At 39.8% G+C, this 20,496-nt stretch overlaps 1 protein-coding gene across 13 annotated transcripts; it reads right to left on the reverse strand.

Moving 5' to 3' along the window:
• Nucleotides 1-1,351: 1,351 nt before the first annotated feature.
• picalmb (phosphatidylinositol binding clathrin assembly protein b) lies at nt 1,352-20,495 on the reverse strand. 13 transcript variants are annotated; one of them, XM_044353970.1, is made up of 23 exons: nt 19,546-20,495; nt 14,567-14,709; nt 14,344-14,419; nt 14,138-14,240; nt 13,438-13,531; nt 13,140-13,251; nt 12,918-13,024; nt 12,758-12,799; nt 11,004-11,089; nt 10,700-10,823; nt 10,449-10,576; nt 9,561-9,661; nt 9,269-9,421; nt 8,767-8,850; nt 7,377-7,469; nt 7,037-7,147; nt 6,026-6,142; nt 5,888-5,918; nt 5,673-5,772; nt 5,461-5,520; nt 4,386-4,538; nt 3,949-4,054; nt 1,352-2,793 (listed from the first exon to the last, which is right to left on the reverse strand). In XM_044353970.1, the coding sequence occupies exons 1-22, from the start codon at nt 19,673-19,675 to the stop codon at nt 3,962-3,964; spliced, it is 2,241 nt and encodes a 746-aa protein (XP_044209905.1). In that variant the 5' UTR covers nt 19,676-20,495; the 3' UTR covers nt 1,352-2,793; nt 3,949-3,961. The 13 variants fall into 13 exon arrangements, with proteins under 13 accessions (XP_044209905.1, XP_044209904.1, XP_044209907.1 ...); XM_044353969.1 differs by having other exon boundaries at nt 10,449-10,582; nt 19,546-20,492; XM_044353972.1 differs by having other exon boundaries at nt 4,434-4,538; nt 10,449-10,582; nt 19,546-20,489.
• Nucleotide 20,496: the final 1 nt, after the last annotated feature.

Below are 20,496 nucleotides of genomic sequence, written 5' to 3' on the forward strand. Positions count from 1 at the left end.
GTATATCGTTTTTTACATATTTCAATTTGTTGTAGACTTTGTTCCCTACTTACTTACCGTTTTACTTACTTTTTAGTATCTGTATAAAGGTTTCATTTGGATTTGTGAGTAATTTTCTCCATTTTTATTCCTTTACTTGCTCTATTGACCTATATGGCCTCTTTCCTCTTGTGCTTCTGTAACATCTAGTTTCCCCTGAGGGACCAATAAAGTGTTATCTCATCTTAAATTTCTGTTTAGATGAGTGTTTATCTTTTGGGTGGGTAAACTCTTATTTATGCTGGCGGATGGTTTTAACAGTTATGTATGTGGTTAAAAAACATGATATTAATGTACTAAATAAGTGGTTTCTAACATTTTAGCTTGTGAGCCCTCAAAATAAGGCAATATCCATATGAGACCCTGAGAGAAAAGTCAGAATACACAGTAAATGTGCTGAATATAGTAGTTACGTCATCTGGGAACATGGCAACAACATGCACCACTAAAGCATTAATACCAGCTGACATGATATGATCTTTAGGGTGGGTCCTGCTACTGTCTTGAAAACTGTCCATGTCAAAGGTTTTTAATCCTACATTATTTAAGATATTTGGACTATAAAGTACATATTCCTAAATTACTTTGTAATTAATTAAGATACTACACAACAAATCAGGAACCATGCATTATTCCAAGAATACTACACACAATGAACAGGTGGCTCCCAAGACAGATTTATCTCAGGAGCCATCGGGCGTTCCCTCCCCCAGACACATTTAATTATTCATTTTTATTCAGTAATTGTCTACTGTCTCGCCTGGGTGAAAATACTGCACGGTGTAGGGCTGTAATAATTATCTTTTGATAATCGATTCATAAGCATTATTTTCTCAATTATTTTGTCTATAAAACATCAGAAAATAGTGGAAAATATCCGGTTTAATTTCTTAGAGTCCAAGGTGATGTCTTCAAATGTTTTGTCTGATCAACACTCCAAATATGATCCAAATATATTCAGTTTACTATCATCAATTACACAAAAAAAAGCTTCAAATTCTCACATTTGAGAAGCTGCCAGCAAATGTTTGGCATTTTTCATCAAGAAATGACAAAACGATCATCAAAATAGCTGTCGTTCAACTAATCATTGCAGCTCTAGTATGTTGTATAAACTTCATTGAATCTCAACAGCCTATTGACCAGACAGGTAGCACACCTGACTCATTTATAGAAACAACAAAAAAGTATGTTTAGGTTCAAACTGTGTCATATCATTGCCTGTTAACTGTATGCCACACTGGTGTCAGTTCAAATTCAACACAAAGAAAGGCTCCCTTATACTTTTACCATGCACTTGGACAAGAAACAGTTTGTGGAAGCTGCTCTTTATTTGTAAAAGAAAGAAAAGACTTCAGTCATTGTCTGCTACACGTTCTAATTACATAAAGAAAATATCTGCGGAGACAAACGCAGAAAATATCCTGAATCAAACTTAGGTAGAGTCAAATTTGATTGAATTGCTTTCATATTTCATACATCTTTCACCTTTGCACTCAAAGAACAGTCAGTTTTTATATACACAGAGCACCGATCAACAGTGCTCCTCCACTCCACCCTGGTCCTCTGGATCTTTTATACAATTAATTTACATCAAATCTGTGACCCCCTTCCCCCCCCTCCATTAGCGTAGCGACAGCTAACCAAGCAAGCGGACACCCCTCCCCCAACCCCCCTCCCCTCCACTCCCGCTGAGGAACTGTAGTGTGGAAAGATGTGTGCAACATGAAGACAACTCTTTCACATTCAGAGTAAAGGCAGCCTTGAATACGGTCAGTGAGTCAATGGCATGCCAAGCTTAAAGCAAATGGAGCCCACCACCGAGTGCGACGCTTCAGAATCGTGGATGAAGTGTTTTTCAACTAGACAGGAAACTGTTCCATTGCAAAAACCCTAGGCACAGAATCGACTATATACTGTTAACTGACCATACTCTAACCCCTGCACTTTAAGTACAATGGAGATTGTGAAATCTTTCATCTAGTAAAAAATTTTCTTAACACAAAACTCGGAGAATATTTAGTGCTCTATCATTCCGCTTAATAGGTGTAATTTATATAATAGCTATTTTTCACTCTACCTCTTAATGATAGTCTGAGATCCTTGTTTAACGCTGAAGCACTCCCACAGGTGTTCAATGTACTGTAGATTTTACAATATTTTTCCCCCCCAATCTTAAACCAATAATCATAAATAAATACAAACAACACACAAGGAATGTCTACTGTAAACACGGTAAAAAAGACAAAAACTAAACAGGTGTAAACGTCATTAGCATCACTACTTAGTGACAGTTAAATAACTGTAGGGAATGGATGACAGATGACTGGATCAAGAAAGGGAAGGACCGCTCTCCTTTTTCTTCCACCCCCCTCCCCACTGAACATCAAGCCTTTACATCCAACCACAGTATTTCCAAATACATAACATCAAAGTTTCTCAGCACCCATAACTAGCTTTACAGATTACACTGTAAAATGGATAAGGAATCCTCTTAAGGGGGTTAGACAGCAGCATCACTCGACGTCTCGGACAAGTTACAGAATAATGGGTGTGAGCTATCGCCAAACGTCATTTTGGACATGGTTACCATGGTTTCTGACAGTCGCTGCACCGTTGTGTTCTTGACATGTCTGTATTTGGAGGGTGTGTGAATGTTTCTCTGAAGAGTTAAGACTGCAACGAGGACAAAGCTTTGCTGCTAAGTGCTTCATCTTCCGAGAGACACTTCCTTCAAAATTACATGAACTGCATCTGCAAGACAGGCAACAGACGATATTAGTGAAAGACTAACGTGAATAGAAATAATCAATGCGTCAATTTTCGAACGTTCACTAAACCCCTTTTTCTCCACATGCTGTCATGCTGGTATCTTTTTCTTTTTTAGACTTTTTGAAATAAAAAAGACAAGAGCAAAAGTTTATGGAACAGATAAAGCAGTGTGTTTATCTGTTTTAAAGTGAGCAGCAAGAGATAGCATTATCTGGTAAACTAGTTTACTACCTACAGTAGTAACTGACATGGTTTCTGATAGGGCTGCAACTAATGATTATTTTCATTATAGATTTACCTGTTCATTTTTTTTCTCAATTAATTGATTAGTCTATAAAAAATGGTGAAAAACATTGATCACTGTTTACAAAAGCTCAAGATGCAACCTCAAATCCCTTGTTTGTAATACATTGGAAGACTTTTTCTGAGGAAACTTTGGTTTTTATCCACTGTGTAGTATTTTCCCCACAGTGTGGAACAATCAGATTTAGGATAACGTTAGCAGCTCTGTTCATTTGAGCCTCAGTCTTTTTGCATGATGATGATAGCCATCAAGCGCATAAAGTATCTAAGACATGCTTTTTTTCTTGTTTTAAAACAAATCAGCTGCTAACATTAAAAAGTCAGCTAATGTTAGCTTAATTTGCTAGCTTTTGCTAATAAAATCAGTTTTGATGTTAGTCGGTAAAATCGACTGTCAGCGGTTAGAAATGAGAAGTCTTCTTGAGTCTAACTGTGTGAAATCACCAATTGTTTCAAAAATTGATAATGTCATATTACTACATTTGCTCTGTGACAAACGTAGCAATAGCAACTAAGGGGGATGAGGTTTAGTGAACGATCAATTCAGCAATGGCTAGAAGGTTGAGAGAAAACAGGTTTGACCAATATGTGATGACAGTGAAAGAACAAAGGGTCAGAATGTGTTTGGCTACATTAAAGATATAATAAATCCTTCAAAAACAAGCAACAAAGTTCAAGATAAAACAGAATAAATGAGAAAAACACATGTAGCATCTAATCAGATGGAGATGAAGAAGTATGCTAATGGTACAAGATAAAAAAAGATACAAAAGGGTATTAACACTGGGCATGTGATGCACGCGGGTGCATCCGCAAGCAAAGAGCATGCTGTACCTAAAGAGATGCTCTACAAGAAATCCTTGAGAGAGAGGTGTGCAAACGGGTCCTGTCCAGGGGCTCGGAGAGGACTCTGGCTGGAAGGACTAGAGGCTGCGGAGGGCTATTACAGGAAGAAATACAGGAAGTAGGAGGACCAGAGGAGAAGTCAGAGAGTCAGTACAGAGACTGAAGGAGGGATGAGATTAGTTTGGAGAAGCTGTGATGTATGAAAGAAGGGTTAATAAAAGGAGTTGTTGGGGAAAAACAAGGGAGATGATTCACAGTTTTGTCCCTTTCTGCTCGACAGAGTGAAAGGTTCATTGTTAAAACTGTCATCATCACAGTATTCACATTGACAACAAAGCTTACACAGTGACTAACTATGATACACGTCACAGCACAACGGATACACCTATTTACTCAACCTAATAACTGTGAAAATAGATACTGACTTTATCGTGCATCAGCTCGGTGCAGTGGTCAGACTGCTGCGCACCCACCTGAGCACTAGACACAGAGCCAAAGGGGTTGGGTGGCCTCATCACAGGCTGGGTGTACATCATGGTGGGTGGATTCATCATCCCCATGGAGCCCATTTGTGGAGGCTGCAGTGTGTTGCACAGAGGTGAGAGACGTTCAATAACACGGCTGTAACTAAGGTCTATTTTCGTTATGGGTTAATCTGCTGATTATTTTCTCATTTTTTCATTAATTGTTTGGTCTGTAAAATGAATAATATTATATTGTGTTAATAAAACAGCTAAATGAGTCAGTTTCATAATTTATCAGAGCCTAAGTTGACATTTAAATTGCTTGTTTTGTCACTAAAAGTATTCACATTTGAGAAGTTGGAAGCAGTGAGCAGATTCATTTTCTTCCGATTGATTTATTGATTGATTGACTAGTCTGCTCTAACTGTGGTCTCAGCAATGAGGGCATCAAACTCAAAAACAGTCAAATTCTACACAGAGTGGCTTTAATCCAACATAATTTAAGCATTACAAGGGACTGTTATGATGTTATACTGTCAACAGTGAGTCAGCAAGATGACAATCCACATATGCAACACCAGACCAGGGTTAAATAAATGCTGTAGCCTCTGCTGTTTTACAGTCAAAATATTGGTTATAAAAAAGTTTATTTTATAACCAAAAAAAAAAAAAAAAAAAAAATCAATAAAAACCTTGTGCCTAATAGTAAAATTGAATATTTATTAACTGAACACACTTAAAATATAAACTATTTAGAATTCTCCAGCCTTCACTTTATTCATAAAACTAAGAAAACTATTCACAGTAACACAGCAGCTCACTTGACCCAGTTTAAGTGCATTTAATTACCTCTAAATGATAATGAGCAGGTAAAACATAAAAGGCTTTTACCTAACATGAACTGCTTCGACTACATTCAGAGTGTCTGATTCATTTTTTGACTTTAACACAAATATGCGCAGAGCAGAAGGTAAATTGATTGTGCTAAAATGCTACATCTACACATTTTGTATGTTTGCAGTACAGTAATACTGACCATGCCGTATCCCATCATGCCCGTGGGTGTGGTGGCAGGGAAGGCCATGATTGATGGTGCCTGTGGAGACGCAGAAAGGCAAAAAATTTACAACAGGAAACAATAAACATCACAGCAGTTATCTGGAAGTAAAAGATGAGCACAGAGAGAAAGCAGCAACACTGCAGAGGCAGACAGCGCGAGCACTACAGTAGAAAGTCTGTGTGTGTCACCATGGAGACGGGGTTCCAGGTCGTGGTCGGCGCCGCCTTCGGCTGCCAGTTGGTGCCGCCGGTCATCCTCTTCTCCCCCGGCTGACTCCAGTGGATGTCACTGTAGATTAAGACAGCTGATGTTAGCACCAGCTTGTAACTGCCCTGAGAGCACAGAGCTGCTGCTGTTTCTGTACAGCGGAGCGGCCGCTCAAAGACACGGACGCGTCACTTACTTTTTCATCGTGCCGTTTCCAATGCCGAGGTCTGAAAAAGAAAATTGGATGTTAGATGTCTGCCTGCAAATATTTTGTGCTTTATAAACATGAGCTTTAATTAGTGCAGTTTTAATTAGTGGGAAGCGTCATACTTACTGCCGACAAGGTTGGCCAGAGAGGAGTCAAGGTCATCTGACACCAGCTTCTCTGGCTGCTGACTAGACGGCAGGTTGGATCCGGCGAGAGTCGGTTTCAGGATGCCCCCAGCAATATCTAACAAGATATACAAAGGACTGACTCAGAACACATAATGAACCTGTTTGTAAATACAAGGTTACAAACCTTCATTTTTTTTTAAAGTATTGTGTATTTTGTCACTTTAGTTTTACAAAGATGGAAATAAGCCCAGGATTTAATCGTCGTATCTCCAACAGTCACAATGGTATGTTGTGTTTTAAAAAAGTATTAAATGTTGTCAAAATGTTATTAAATGTTCAGAGAGCTATGGTGCAAGCGCTTCGGACTTTTTAAAAAAGAAATCATGGACACAATTTTGCAATGTAAATATGATTTGAGGTACATTTTTTAGCCCGTCAGAGACAAAGATATAATGACGTTCTGTTCTTTGGGCTGCTTGCAGATACTGACAGCGTGTGGTAAAAATAGTACAGACGAGACAACAGTCTGTTCTCAATGTACTGGTGACTCTGGAGAATTTACAAGACACTGTAGGGCCCTCTGCTGCAGGTGTTTCAACTATATCTGACGTCAGGACTAAATATTGTTCTCTGAAACAAACAATATACTTAGTGTGCGACTAATATGATTTCCTGGTATTTTTCAATCTGCCGTAGCTACTGGTGACCTATCGTGTTTGTCTTTGGAAAAAGCAGCATAATGGGTTGCAAAATTAGTGGACCATCCTAAGAATGTCTTTCAGTCCCTCCAACTTTTCATGTTTGACTTGTTTTCTGCATGACTCCCTTTTCTCAGCTGAATGACATTTGTTTGATTTAATTTTGTGCCGAGGGCTCCAAGCAAGACTGGCGTTTGATTCATCATGTGCAAACTACAATTAAGCACGTCCACCTCACTAAACCACAGAGACCTATTGCACAGGTATTGCACATTCACCTACACGTAAATGCAAAAGTGTTTCATCCTCACCGTCAGAATTGAGGCTGTTGCTGCCTGTAGCTTTGGTTCCAAAAACTGACTCAAAGTCCACTTGGAGTCCCCCTGCTGACTGCTGCGGAGGGGCCTGTGGCGTTGAGTATCCTTCAGAAAGAGATGAAAAAGAGGCTGCAGTTACAGGAACTTATTTCTTATGAAAATAGGGCGCTGCTTGGACTTTTTGGTTTCTACACTGACCCATGGAAGTGCAGTGATCATATATCAATCACTGGATACCTGAATGGAGAGCGGAAGACCGCAGCTTTCTCTAAAGGATATAAAACTAGCAATGATCTACTGCTGAATGTGCTAGAGAGAGCCTTCAGTACTCTACCTCTGAATAGACCTGCTACAGTAGAGGGCTCAGTGGGGTAGGGAGCCTGTTGTGGGAGGTGCTGGGCAATGGACACTGGACCACAGAAGGAGTCTGACACGCCACAGGAAGCAGGAAGACGAAGAGAAAAGACAGGAAGAGAGAGAGCAAAAGGAAAAGGCGTTTCAGGGCCAGGCCAGAGAGACAGGTGGGAAATGACAGAAATACAGACAGGAAGAAAAGATATGCTAACATGTATAACACTTACATAGTGCTTAATTCTGCGTGTTTTAAGTCAAATTTAAGACTTTGTAGAAGGATAAAATATTGCAGAATAGTATTGTAGTAACCAAGAAGAAGGGATTAAAGGAAAAGTTCGACATTATGAGAAGATCAATACCGCTCTCATGTCTGTATGATAAATTCAAGGTAGGGCTGCAACTAACGAATATTGTCACTATCAATTAAGATTATTTTGTCGATAAATCTTTTTGTATATAAAATGTCTGAGAATAAGGAAAAATGCCTGTTTTTAGTTTAGTTTAGAAGTTTTTAAGTGTCTTATTTTGTCTGACCTACAGCCCAAAACCCAAAGATAATCAATTTACGATAATAAATGACAAAGAAAAGCAATAAATCATCACATCTGAGCAGCTGAAACAAGAACACATTTTGGCATATTTGCTTAAAAGACGACAATTATTCGATGATCAAAATAGTTGTCCATTCATTTTTTGGTGATTGACTAAACGATTAATCGTCTAATCGTTGCAGCTCTAATACAAAGCAACCACCAGTGGACAGTTAGCTTTGCATAGCATTAAGACAGGGGGAAATAGCTAGCTTTGTTCTGTACAAAGGTAAAAACATTCTACCTACCAACAGCTGAAGAGTAAAAACAATACTTTGCGATGTTACGAGGGGTTATGTGCCGGATTATTTCGTGGTTGGGACCAGTAACGTTTCCACTGCATGAAATAATCCGGTACATTATTCCTCTAAGTTGTTTTTATACGCAAGTTTTTTTAACAGATTGAACAAACAAGATGTAACATGTTAATTAGTGAGCTTTAGAGGTGCTGGTAGGTAGATTTTGTTACCTTTGGACAGAGCCAAGCTAGTTGTTTCCCCCTGTTTCCAGTCTTTGAGCTAAGCTAAGCTAACCAGCGGCTGGCTGTAGCTTCATATTTACCGTTACAAACACAACAGCTGAATCAATCATCATCAAACTCTTGGCAAGAAAGCAAATAAGCCTGTTTCCCAAAATGTCAAACTATTCCTCTAATATGCATCAATATGCATCAATATTACTCCCATACATTTAAAAAAAGGGCCCTTGGGGTATTGCATAGGATCCTATGTTTTCCAGGGCTCAGGAAACATAGGCTGGGATGGTGAGCCATCATAGTACCTGAGATGGAGTGTTCTATCCGCACTGTACGTTTGTAATTGGTTGAAACGGATGAGTTTGTGTCAATAAAGGGATTGTAACGATCTGGAGAATCAAAAATAGTGTTGGTAAAAGAAGAACAGGTTTCAACTTAAAAGCTCTACGGCATTGTTACAACACAGAACCAAACTGCTTATCAAAAGAGGGGATGAAAGTTAACTGTGAAGCAAATGGGCGTATGGCCTCTATAGGGGGGACATGGAGGGTTCTGGTTTGGTAATTAAGAGAACTAAAGAGGCGTTTTCACTAAAAAACAACATAATTTGAGCTTGGTATGGACTGCAATGAGGCGCACTGTACAGACAAGACAAGAGAAGAAAGAGACTTTACACCTTAGACAGCTAATCAACATTTAAACTACAGCAGCACAGTAAACATGCCAGCTAGTCATGCTTATACAGAGAAATGAGCAAGAAGAGCGAGACAAGACTTTTTGAGGAGAAACAAAAAAATGAGTCGTTACCACCAAACATTTCATGACCAGATGTCCTAGAGGGAAAGCTAACACCGTCTGAAGACACGACAGGTAAGTGAGTGGCATCGACAACGAGTTTTGAGAGGAAAGGGTTAAGGTTTGGCATGGAATCATCTCCAGCTTCAGCAGAGGTGAAAGGATCTAGGCAGGCAGAGGAAAAGAGAGAGACAGAAAAAAGAGTGGAGAGGAAGAGGTGGGCATCAGAGTTCAGACAACTAAAGAAAAGAGAGCATGCAGAACAGGTCACCAAAGTCCAGAAATACAGATGTTGGTTCTTTACCTGCCCACGCTGTCGCCACTGGAAGCCCTGTTGAGCCGGACTGCATGGACGGCTGGAAAGTTGACTGCAGGTCGAAGAGGTCGCTCTCCATCTTCACGGCACTGCAGACAGAGAAGAAGCATCGTTTTAAACCTACATATTCTCCTTACCAATATGTTAATCGACCCGTAAATGATTTATTATTTATAAACACTTTAAAAAGGACTTACGGAAACGCAGAAGTATTATAAACCAAAAATTGTTAAAAACCATAGAACTTTGTTTTACATTCTAGCAGAAATCATAACGTTTCCAAAGATACCAAATATGTCAATTGTTGATATATAAAATATCTAGAACAGCAACGATTAGTCGATCGAGAGAAAATCAATCAGCAATTATTTTCATGATAAAATAATAGTTTTAGTCATTTAAAGCGATTTGAAGCTTTTCTGTGTTGTACATGATGGTAAACTGAATTTCTTTGGACTGTTGATCAGACAAAACAAGACGTTTGAAGACATCACCATTGTCTGTCTAAGAAAATAATCAAGAAAATAATGTGCAGCTTAACTGATAATGAAAATTATTGATAGCTGCAGCCCTAAAATTTCTTGTTTTATCCGACCATTACTCCAAAATCCAAAAATATGAATAATTTATGATGCAGAAAAGCAACAAACTGTCACATTTAAAGAGCTAAAATAGGAGAATATTTGGCATTTTTGCTTTATATAATGATTACTTGATTATCTAAATAGTTGCCGGTTCATTTTCTGTTGATTGACTATTCAATTAACTGAATAGTCTGAAGTTTCAGCTCCAAAGCGACTGAAAAATGCAGTTAAACATCGGTAAGATTTTAAAAACTAAATGTGTTTTATATTGTTCAGTAAATCCAGCCAGTACCCATTAGAGCAGCTGGGTGTAGAGAAGAGGTCGATGGCTGGCGCTGTGCTGATAGTGCCCCCGGTGGTGGAGATTGGTGATGTATCAGTGGTAGCGAAGGAGGGCCTTTTGGAGAGCTCCTTGAGCCTCTGTTCCTGAGCAAATTAAGGGAGTCCAGTTCAAACATACAAGCAAAATTGACACTGCGAAAATCTTTTTTCAGCGTGTGTTAAAGTAAACCTAAGATTGTTTTCTCCAAATAGCAAAGCCACCTTCAGAGCTTTGAGTCGGGCCTGTTCCTCTTCCAGAGCTGCTTGCTTCTCCCGCTCATCGACTTTAGTGAAAGACATCCCCGTGCTTGCCAGCGACGACACTGCGTTTGACAGAGTGCTGGCCCTGCAGGAAAGATACAAATTCACACTGAATGCAACACAGATAAAGCTATTACTTATTTAATAATGCTTCATATCTTCCAGCAAGAAGACAGAAGGAAATGCAGGCTCTGAGACTCAAGGACAATATAAGAGGAATTACATGAGATTCAAGCGTAAAATAGCGACGGGAGGATTAACGTACCTGCTGGCTGCAGTGGAGTCTTTGACTTTCTTGCCCTCTAAAGAGGCCAAGTGCTGCTCCAGAGCTTCAAGAAGGCTACTGGGAGCCTGTCGTGACAGAAAGCACACAGTCAGCATGTTGCGGAGACACAGAAAATGAAGTCTGAATGGATAACAAGACCATAAAGGACAGTGGTGGGCAACCAAGCTAGAAACGAAAAACACTATACACCACAAAATACACCACACTCTTAAACCTACAGCCAATTCATATATATGATTGGGAGGTTTAATTTCGCTCCATATCTGCAGGTTATCTACCAATTTTGGACTATTAGTTACCCACCACTGATCAATGACTGCATTCCAGCCAAAAAGCTACTTAGGATGAGAATAACATCTGTGTGGGATGACGGACAGCAGCACTTTCAACAACCTGGGCTGTTGTTGAACCGGGCCGTGTCTAAGCACAACGGGGCAGCCATTTTCACATAAAATCTACACCGGTTTACGCCTCAACGTGACAAAAGTGAAACAGAATTTACCACAGAGAGTGTTTTTTCCTTCAACTGTTTTTCACCACGATGTAGGAGACAAGAGTCAGAGCAGAGGCATGCAAAAAGACAACACTGAAGCAAGTCACGGACATACAAGAAGAGTGAAATGATAGTACTTACACAAACTGTGAACTAAAGTGGAAAGATAAGGGGGAAAATACAGAATATAAAGGTGGTGACAGTCAGAGGGAGGGGATGCATTTTTGCTGCAGGTCTCTGGGGTAAAATACTTGTTGAATACTGGTGCCCACAGTCCAGCACAACAGTATGTGCTTTGAGCTGTCACTGTGTGCAGATGTACTGTGAGTGTACTGCAATCACACTTTTAAAACTCTTAGTGTGGACTTGACACCTTTATTTACTGTAGAAGAAGTAGGTGAGAAGAAGAAGAAGAAGAAGAAGAAGAAGAAGAAGAAGAAGAAGAAGAAGAAGAAGAAGGAGCAAGAGAAGAAGAAGAAGAAAGGAAGAAGGACAAGAACAAGAAACAGGAACAGACCACCTCCTCTGGCAACATGCACTCTATAAGGAAATCATGCAAAGTGTCTCATTTGAAGGAACATTTGTGTCGGGTGTCGTATACTGTAGTTGGACTAAAGACGTGTTTCCACTACATGGTACCGGCTCGACTTGACTTTCCTCTTCTGGGTTTCGTTTTCCGATGCAGATAGTAACCCCTCGATGTAGCTGGTCGCCAAAGTGACGTCATATTCACCGCAACACACATAGGAACATTGGAGGATATCAATAAGGGACGGTGTTCTCCACTCTCGGTGTGTGGATGTTTTTACAGCAAGGAGACAAATTTTGTGGCCGCTGTGGTAGCTTGGCTATTTAAAAATGGCGGGTTTGTGCAGGATGTCCCGTGTCGCGCAAGTGATGATTCTTGTGACGATTCACTCTGACCAATCAGCGGTGTGCAGTGTTACTAAAAGTTACCTTTTAGTATCGGTTCAGCTCGCTTGGAACCTCGATGGAGGTGATACCAAAAAAAGTACCAGGTACCAGGTACTATCTACAACTTTAACCCCAAAAAAAGAACAGCTCCAAGCAAGTAGAGTCAAGTCGAGTCGGGCCGTAATATGCGGTGGAAAAACGGCAAAAAACAATGCTAATGGAAGAAAAGAGCAATTAGAGCTGGAAATAAGAGAAAGAAAGAAGGAAAAGCTACTGAGAGCTGATAGCCTGTGTTTCCTGGTCGCTTTCGAGTGTCGGTGCTTACCTGAGAAAGGTCTGGAATGTCTCCTCGATCGATGCCCACCTGCTGTTAGATGAGAAGTGAGAGAAATAAGATACAATCTTTTCAAAACAAAAGAGAATTTCACTCCAGACAGATAACTGGTGCATCTTAGAGAGAAAGATAAATATTTAGTGTTTTTTACCTCTGCTACTTTGAGGAACTCTGATATCCGGGTCATTCGGGTGAGAAACTTTTTGTAAATGTCCAGACCTTCTTTACACTGGGTCTTCTTCATGTCAAAGTATTTCTCTGTTTAGTGACAAATAAATGTATTTATTAAATTTTGAATGACCAACCACATAAAATATAAAGGCACAAAAACAAAGAGAAGGTTGAAAGTGAAAGAGGTCCATGAAGGTCTCACCAAGCAAGTTGATAATGCCTTCGTTATAAGCAGCAAAGAGCCTGATAGAGTCTTTGAAGAGGAGCATGAAGGCTGCGTTGATGACTCCATTAGTCAGCTCGTTGGCATTGACCTGAGGGAAAGCAATCAGCCAAGTTAGCACACAAGCTCGACATTTATCTTCAATTTGATGACGTACAAAAACAAGGTAGGCGGACTACGACGATGCATCTCCCGTTATTGTCAGCTTGCGGCAGCCTCCTTGCCGCTTTTTACTACACGAGCGGCAGAGCTGCAGGAGGCTTCACCTCAAACTCACATTGAAATCGAGGAGGGCATCCATCTGGTTCTGAATGATGGGGATGGTCTTGAGCAGCTTCTCTGTATTCATGGTCCTCATTACGCCATCCACTCTGTGTGGACACATGGAGAGAGTCAGAGCAGGAGAGGAGAAAGATGGATGAGAGGGGACGGAGAGAGGATAATAAGCAGGCGGTGTAGCTCCTGAAAAATGATAACAGACTGACTCCTGCTCCACGCGTTGATTGATTTTCTTTTCAGGTTAAACCTTAAAAAAAATCACTGAAATTGCAGCCTGACATTTGATTGGTTTGGAATATTTGAACTTTTTTTTTTTTTTTTTTAACAAAGTAAGGCCTGACAATCAATCATTTAAGTCATTCATCATTGAATAATCCAATTATTGGTTGTTTCCAGCTTCTTTAATAGAGAAAATTGTCTGCTTTTCTCTGTTTTATTGAATTGTAATTTGACAATAAAGTTATTTGAACACATCACAAGTTGATGAAGAAATTGTGATGTGTATTTTTCTATTTATTTTTCACATTTTTCTGCCTAAACATTAGCTGATTAATCATAAAAAAGACATATTACTTGATAATGAAAAAAATATCTTGTTGCAGCCCAAGACAAACATTTTTTTCACATATATAAAAAAGCAAAATAGGATATTTTGAGTTTGAATATTGTAGAATACAAAAACTGCTTTCAGTCCTTACCCTCGCTTAACTTTCGTGAAGTCAAAGGCAACCTGTCTGTATGAAACAGCTTTCTCGTTGAGATATCGACTATACCTCCTGATAAATGTGGACATGTCATAACCTAGGGGGGAAAAAGAGGCAGTAGCAACGTCAGCGTACGTCATTTCTAACGAAATAATCTTTTAAATTGTGCACGAAGTAGGTGTGGCTGCAGGCTGGAGTACCTTGTAACCCACTTTTGTCCAAAAAATTACTGAGGTTGAATAGTGTATTCCTTGAAGCCAAGTACTGGACGAAACGCTGCATGAGGGGGGAAAAAATAGATAAACACAACACAACCAAAGTATTAATTAATAATATATTAATGCTCAAACAATCTGCAGTAAATTTGCCTCCTAACCAGTTTCTTGTGTTGTTAGAGGATAATCTAAATGTGGTGTGTCTCACCTCGTTGCCATAGACCATGAGATGGTGTGTGGTGATAAGCGACTTAAACACAACCACCCAGCTGGTGTTGGTGGTTCTCTCAAACAGCGAGTCAGCCAGTTGGGGAATGTTCACATTCATCTCGTTGGTGCAGTGGATCAAATCTGAAGAAAAAGACACAAAGTTCATAAAACCACGAGGTTCAGCTGATCATCGTAAGGCAGTTTATTTGCAACGACCAATCGAAATCAAGATTCTTGTGCAATGTGGTGATGTGTAAATTGTCCACAGCTGCCATGCACATCCATCAAAATGACATTACAGAAGAATAATATGCTTTGTCTTATTTCTTTAACATTTTCAGCTACTGTTTTTCACCTCTATCAGGGCTCCAAGAACAACGATTAGTCGATTAATCAATTAGTTGCCAACTAGTAGGCTAAATTAATCGCCAACTATTTTGATAAACATTCAATTAATCATTTTGAGTCTTTTTTAAAAAAAAGAAATTATGTCTAAATTCTCTGATTCCAGCTGATCAAAAGTGAACATTTTCACTTTTTTAGTCCTCTATGACAGTAAACGGAATAACTTTGGCTTGTGGGCAAAACAAGACATTTGAGGACATCATGATGGACTTTGGGAAACAACATTTTTCACATTTTTCTGATATTTTATGAACCAAACACTAATTGACTAATTGAGAAAATAATTGTTAGTTGCAGCCCTATTATGAAAGACAAGGTATTTGGGTATTTCTGTATCTTCTTGTTTTTTAAGGTTCAATCGAAGAAAGATTTTTTAAATAATAATTTCTAGTTATGTCTTTGACAACCTCTACATTACTGATTTATCTTTTTCTTAAATTAAATCATCCACCTAGTTTAGATCAAATACTGTATGAAACAGAAACAGTCCTAATCAAAAGGATACTGAGGTTTTGAGTAAAGAGCACTGCGATATCTGATTTTGTTAATACCACATTATTGTCAATGTGCTTCCTTAAATGATCTGAAAGGAGGTTTCTGAAGATCTCACAGAGAATGCAGATTTGTCTGTTTGTTTTCTATGCTGATAAACATTTCAAACTTAATTCAGAAACCCGCTTTCATCTATAAAGATGCTGTTAGTCACAGATAACCCCATGCGTGTTGAATTTAGTGTCAAACAGGCGTCATGCGGAGCTGGTGAGCAGATAAACACCTGCTGCTGCCTTCTACGACTAAAGAGAAAGGTGACCACAGATGCCCAAACAAATTTTTGCCAGCCTGAGCCAAAAGCTGATGTGACTCATGCTTATGTGTCCTCCACAGCAGGTTACATTTGTGCAGCGTGTTCAATTTGGAAACCTTTAAGCAGCATCAACAAATCCCCCTAAAAATTTCCACACGGACAGCTTCTCAGTCTAAATTTTGAAATGGAGGTTTTTCCCGGGTTCAGTCAAGAGACTACTGAAAAGGTTTGAGTGGAAAATGCTTTTAAAGCCCTCAGAAATGAAGAAAATGGATTTTAAATTCAAGTACAGACCACAGCTCCTCTCCACAACTGTAAACCTTCCTGTGCCATGAAAAATTCAGAACCAAACTGCACTATATACCTGAGTTATAACAATGCATTTACTCTGTTCAAAAGTATGTTAAATATGTATGTTTTCTACATAGAATTTGAAAAATAAAAACTAAAATCATCCTTGTTTTAGTCCCACTGCAATCAGAGATCACTTGCTGTCGAACTGGATGACAAATCACAGCTGTGAGTGACCAACATGGAGTGCAGCGGATGAAGATGTAAACCATCCATGTTCTGTGCTGTCCCACTTCTTCTGCCTCTTCACACAGCTCATATGTTCATTCCACATCCATGTGCTCGATGAACGATGTTAGCCCATCGGTGCTAATGACCCTGCCATTCACGGCAGTCATCTTTCTGACGGGGTAATTGGGCCTCCCTTTCTGTCCTATATTTGACTTTTCAAAAGGCGGGGGACTCTAAGTAGGACAGGATAACCTTCCAGAGAAGCAGCAGCGGTTAGCATGGGTGGCTGCACTGCTCGGAGAAGAAGAACACGACGACGACGACGTAGAGGAGACGAGCACAGGGGAGGAGGAGGAGGAGGAGGAGGAAGAAGAATATGGGGGAGGAGGATGAACTGACAGCACTGTCATGTCACAATCAGCCTGCTAAATATTCGCAGTGACTGACATTACTGTTTTCTAACCTAATTAATTCATGGGACACAAACGTATTCATGTGACAGCCATGACGATGCAAGATGATGTTGTGTTGTACTGTGTGCGACAATTCAGCTGTTATTTAAAAAAAAAGTCATCATGGCAGCTGGGCTATATGGTTAAAATCTATATAAATTACAACCAATTAATCAGGATATCAACAAGAATATATTTTGATGTTCTAAATGTTTTTAATTTGTGCAAATATTTTGTGTTTCACTGTACGTCATACACAACTCTTCACACGTGTGAAACAAAAAGGTCAAAAACTAGTTTCATTAGTGTTTAATTTGCTTGAAATTACTAATTTAGATACAGTATCACTTTGTGCGTTATCATATTGTTATAATACAACTCTGCTTGAATTTCAAAAACCAAAGCGATCATGATCTTTCATCACATGGTTCCTTGTTTTAATACAATTTATCCATTTTTTAAGTATTTTTAGGCCAAATTCTCATACAACAGCTTGTATTTAGACAGATTTAAACATTTGACAACTTTTTTTTAAATAAGAAAAGGAGTTTTGTAGAGAATTGTATTTATATATTTCTCACAGTAAGGTACAATAACAAACAAGAAATGTTGGTACCTAAACAAGGTATTATACTGGAACTAGTATCAAACATTTTGAAATAGCTGAAACAATTAGTCAATTAATCGATGGACAAAAAGTTAATCTGCAACTATTTTGATAATCGGCTAATCATTAAAGTAACTTTTCAAGCAGAAATGCTAAAAATTGTCTGTCTTCAGCTTCTCAGTTGTTTATCTTCTCAAATAAGACATTTGAAGACGTCAGCTTCACCTCTTAGAAATTGTAACAGCCATTTCTCACTGTTTTCTGACAATTTATACACCTATACAACTACCAAGAAAATAACTGTTAGTTGCAGCTCTGGATGCTACTTCACAATGAACTATTGCCAAACCCTTACCATGCATAAGGTTGTGTGTCAAACCTCACTACTGTCATGGTCCTGATTGAAATCTGTCTGTAGCGGGGAGTATCAAGAAAATTTGAAGCACCAAAAACTGGCATTGCATGTCAGAGCTGTAGTCTTGTATGAAATAAAAGTGTTCCTAATTTCAATCACAATTTTGCCAATTTTTTAGAAAAGCTTCTTCTTCTTCTTCTTCTTCTTGCTTGTTGTCAGGCAACATCTGACTTTTTAAAAAATCAAAAACACATTTATATTACTGACAGTAAGGTAATGAACAAGTATCTTTTTGATACTTTGGGGACTGAAACTCAGATATTGTATCAGCACTGGTCTCAAACGTTTCAAGCAATATCCAGCCCTAATTATTTATCATTTGATCCCCATAACTCAGGTAAAGTAGAGATTAGTCAAGGGGCCTTTGTTGGATGTCATTCTCCATTTCTCTCTCCCTTTATTTACTGTCAACTGTTTAATAATCATAAAAACAATCCTTAAATTATATAGTCATACAAAAGTAGTTGCTTATATTCTGTCAGAGCAGGACATGGAGATAAAATTAAGTTGACAAACAGAATCTATCTAAACTTACAAAAACAAACTTGCTGCTGTGCTTGCCTCATCTACTCAAGCCTCCTCTATGTTTCAACACTAAACCAGAGGACACCATGTTATTATCTACGTGTATATACAGCAGGCTCCTCTCTTCTCGAGTCTCACTCTGCACAACTTTCACTCAGCTCGGGGGAGTCGTCTGAGCGGCACAACAGGTGTGGAACCTGCAACTTTAGACCAAAATGTTCACTACAAGTAGCTATCACTGCAGGTGAGACAATCACATCACCTGAAACATTACCGACAGATAAAATACAGTATGCACCTTGTTCCCGGACTGTTGCTGAACTCTTATGATGACGCAGGCCCTGAATAAAACCACTTTCATCACATCCATCGTGCATCTGCAAGTAGCAAGATCGATATACAGAAAATCTACCACTGCATCTGTAAAGTACAGACACACAGTGACTCCTCTGACTGAGTGCATCAGACTACGCTCACACGAGGATTTAAGCTCTTATGCTGACGTCAGGGTGTATCCAGAACAGCATAACACTCAGGTTGATGCCCTGGTGAGAGCACGAAAACTCCTCCTGATGCCTGAAATAAAAACTATAACTATACTGTGATTGTGTTTGCCCCTTTACAGTGTCAACCCATTGTGTCTGAAGCAGCCAGCATCACATTACTCCATCATTTCACTGTGTGGCTGGCCTGTGCTGCTGAAACACTCAGACACTTGTCCTGCTGCAGGTGCACCAAGATGGGAGATGATTGCAAGCATTCCTGTAAATGTTAATCAGGGCCTGTGAGAGCAGGGGCCCACTTGTTCACACTGATTTATTATTATCTTTTAAAAAGGTTTCCCTGTTAATGTACTGACCCATAAATATGTATCCACATGTGTTGCCATGTAGGCTTCACATTAAGTTAAAGCTGCCATTCAATACGAGAAACATTAAGAGTCTAGCTAGTTTGACAGCAGCTAATGATAAAAACTGACAAGAAAATCATCTGTAAGTATCTATAAAAAGCTGCTACACCTTTAACAACCTCTTAATTATGTGTAATAGCGTGTTAACAAGGCCTGACCTCGATGTTAAAATAAAAAAAATAATAATCTCCTTGACATGAGCAAGCAGTTAGCATACATGCTAGCATGCTAACATCCTGAGGCTTTGAGGCCTTGTAGCTCCACCATCGCCATACAACTCACTGAGGAGCAGGAGGAGGTTGCGGTGATTTTTCAACTCGGTTTAAACATACTCACAGTCCAAGTGTTTCTTTTTCGGGCCCATTATTTCGTGAGTGGTGGCCTTGCATACTGTTTTGGACACGGCGGATCCCGTCACACTGTGCTGGGCTGCAGTTATCCTGTCCGTGATGCTCTGGCCCGACATCTTCGCTCACTCACTGAAGGCTGCAACAAAAGACTTTGTAGAAGAAATGTACGCTTGTCTGTGTTTATCTTCGGATATGTGAGTTTTTAAAAAAAAAAATTAAAAAAATAAATAAAACATCCACCTCCTCCGCAACCTTGCCGGACCCCCCCTGATTTTTTTTTTGGTGGAAATTTTGGTGGAAATTAAAAAAATCTAGGCTATGGCAGACGCGGACCAGGGGAGGGCGGAATAAACAGAAGCGGAATCTGACAACAACAACAATCAAAAAAAAATGTTATAATCTCTCGCTTCTTGTTGCGCCGCTCGCCTCAAGTCCAAACTGTGTCAGATTTAGGGGATGCGGTGATTACAGGGTCCACTCGCTGACTCATCCGACCCGGGCTTCTGTCTCGCTCTCATCCCGATGTGGCACACCGGATCCCTGCCTGCCTGCCTCCACCGCTCCGCCGCTCCGCCAGTCGCCGCCGCTCCTCCTCCTCCACTTGCCGCTGCCGCCGCCGCCGCCGCCGCTCGCCTTTAAAAAAGCGCTATGAAAGAAAAGACCACTGACTGAGGAGGGGAGGAAATGGCGGGCCTGCTTTGCTGCGCTCTGCTCTGAGGTGATGAGGGGGAGAAAAGGCTCACAACACCGCCCTGCAGACCCTGAATCAGATGTTACACCGCTGACTTCCCATAAGGCCCGCTGTGGCGCAGGTGTAACTGACCGCAGTCTAGAGATGAGGAGGAAAAAAAAAACGGAAAAAAACGCACAAATGCTCAATCACAGGAGCGCCAGAGGCCTGGATGAGAGTATGAAGCCTGTATTGATTGAGGAGTGG

Source organism: Thunnus albacares, chromosome 6, assembly GCF_914725855.1.
Source record: "Thunnus albacares chromosome 6, fThuAlb1.1, whole genome shotgun sequence".
Classification (NCBI taxonomy): Eukaryota; Metazoa; Chordata; class Actinopteri; order Scombriformes; family Scombridae; genus Thunnus; species Thunnus albacares.

Coding starts and splice junctions, on each gene's coding strand:
- picalmb (XM_044353969.1), bottom strand. CDS start 19,675: ATGTCGGGCCAGAGCATCACGGACAGGATAACTGCAGCCCAGCACAGT. Junction 13,252..13,437: donor ATGCCCTCCTCGATTTCAAT/GTGAGTTTGAGG, acceptor GCTTTCCCTCAG/GTCAATGCCAACGAGCTGAC. Junction 5,919..6,025: donor TCTGGCCAACCTTGTCGGCA/GTAAGTATGACG, acceptor TTTCTTTTTCAG/ACCTCGGCATTGGAAACGGC.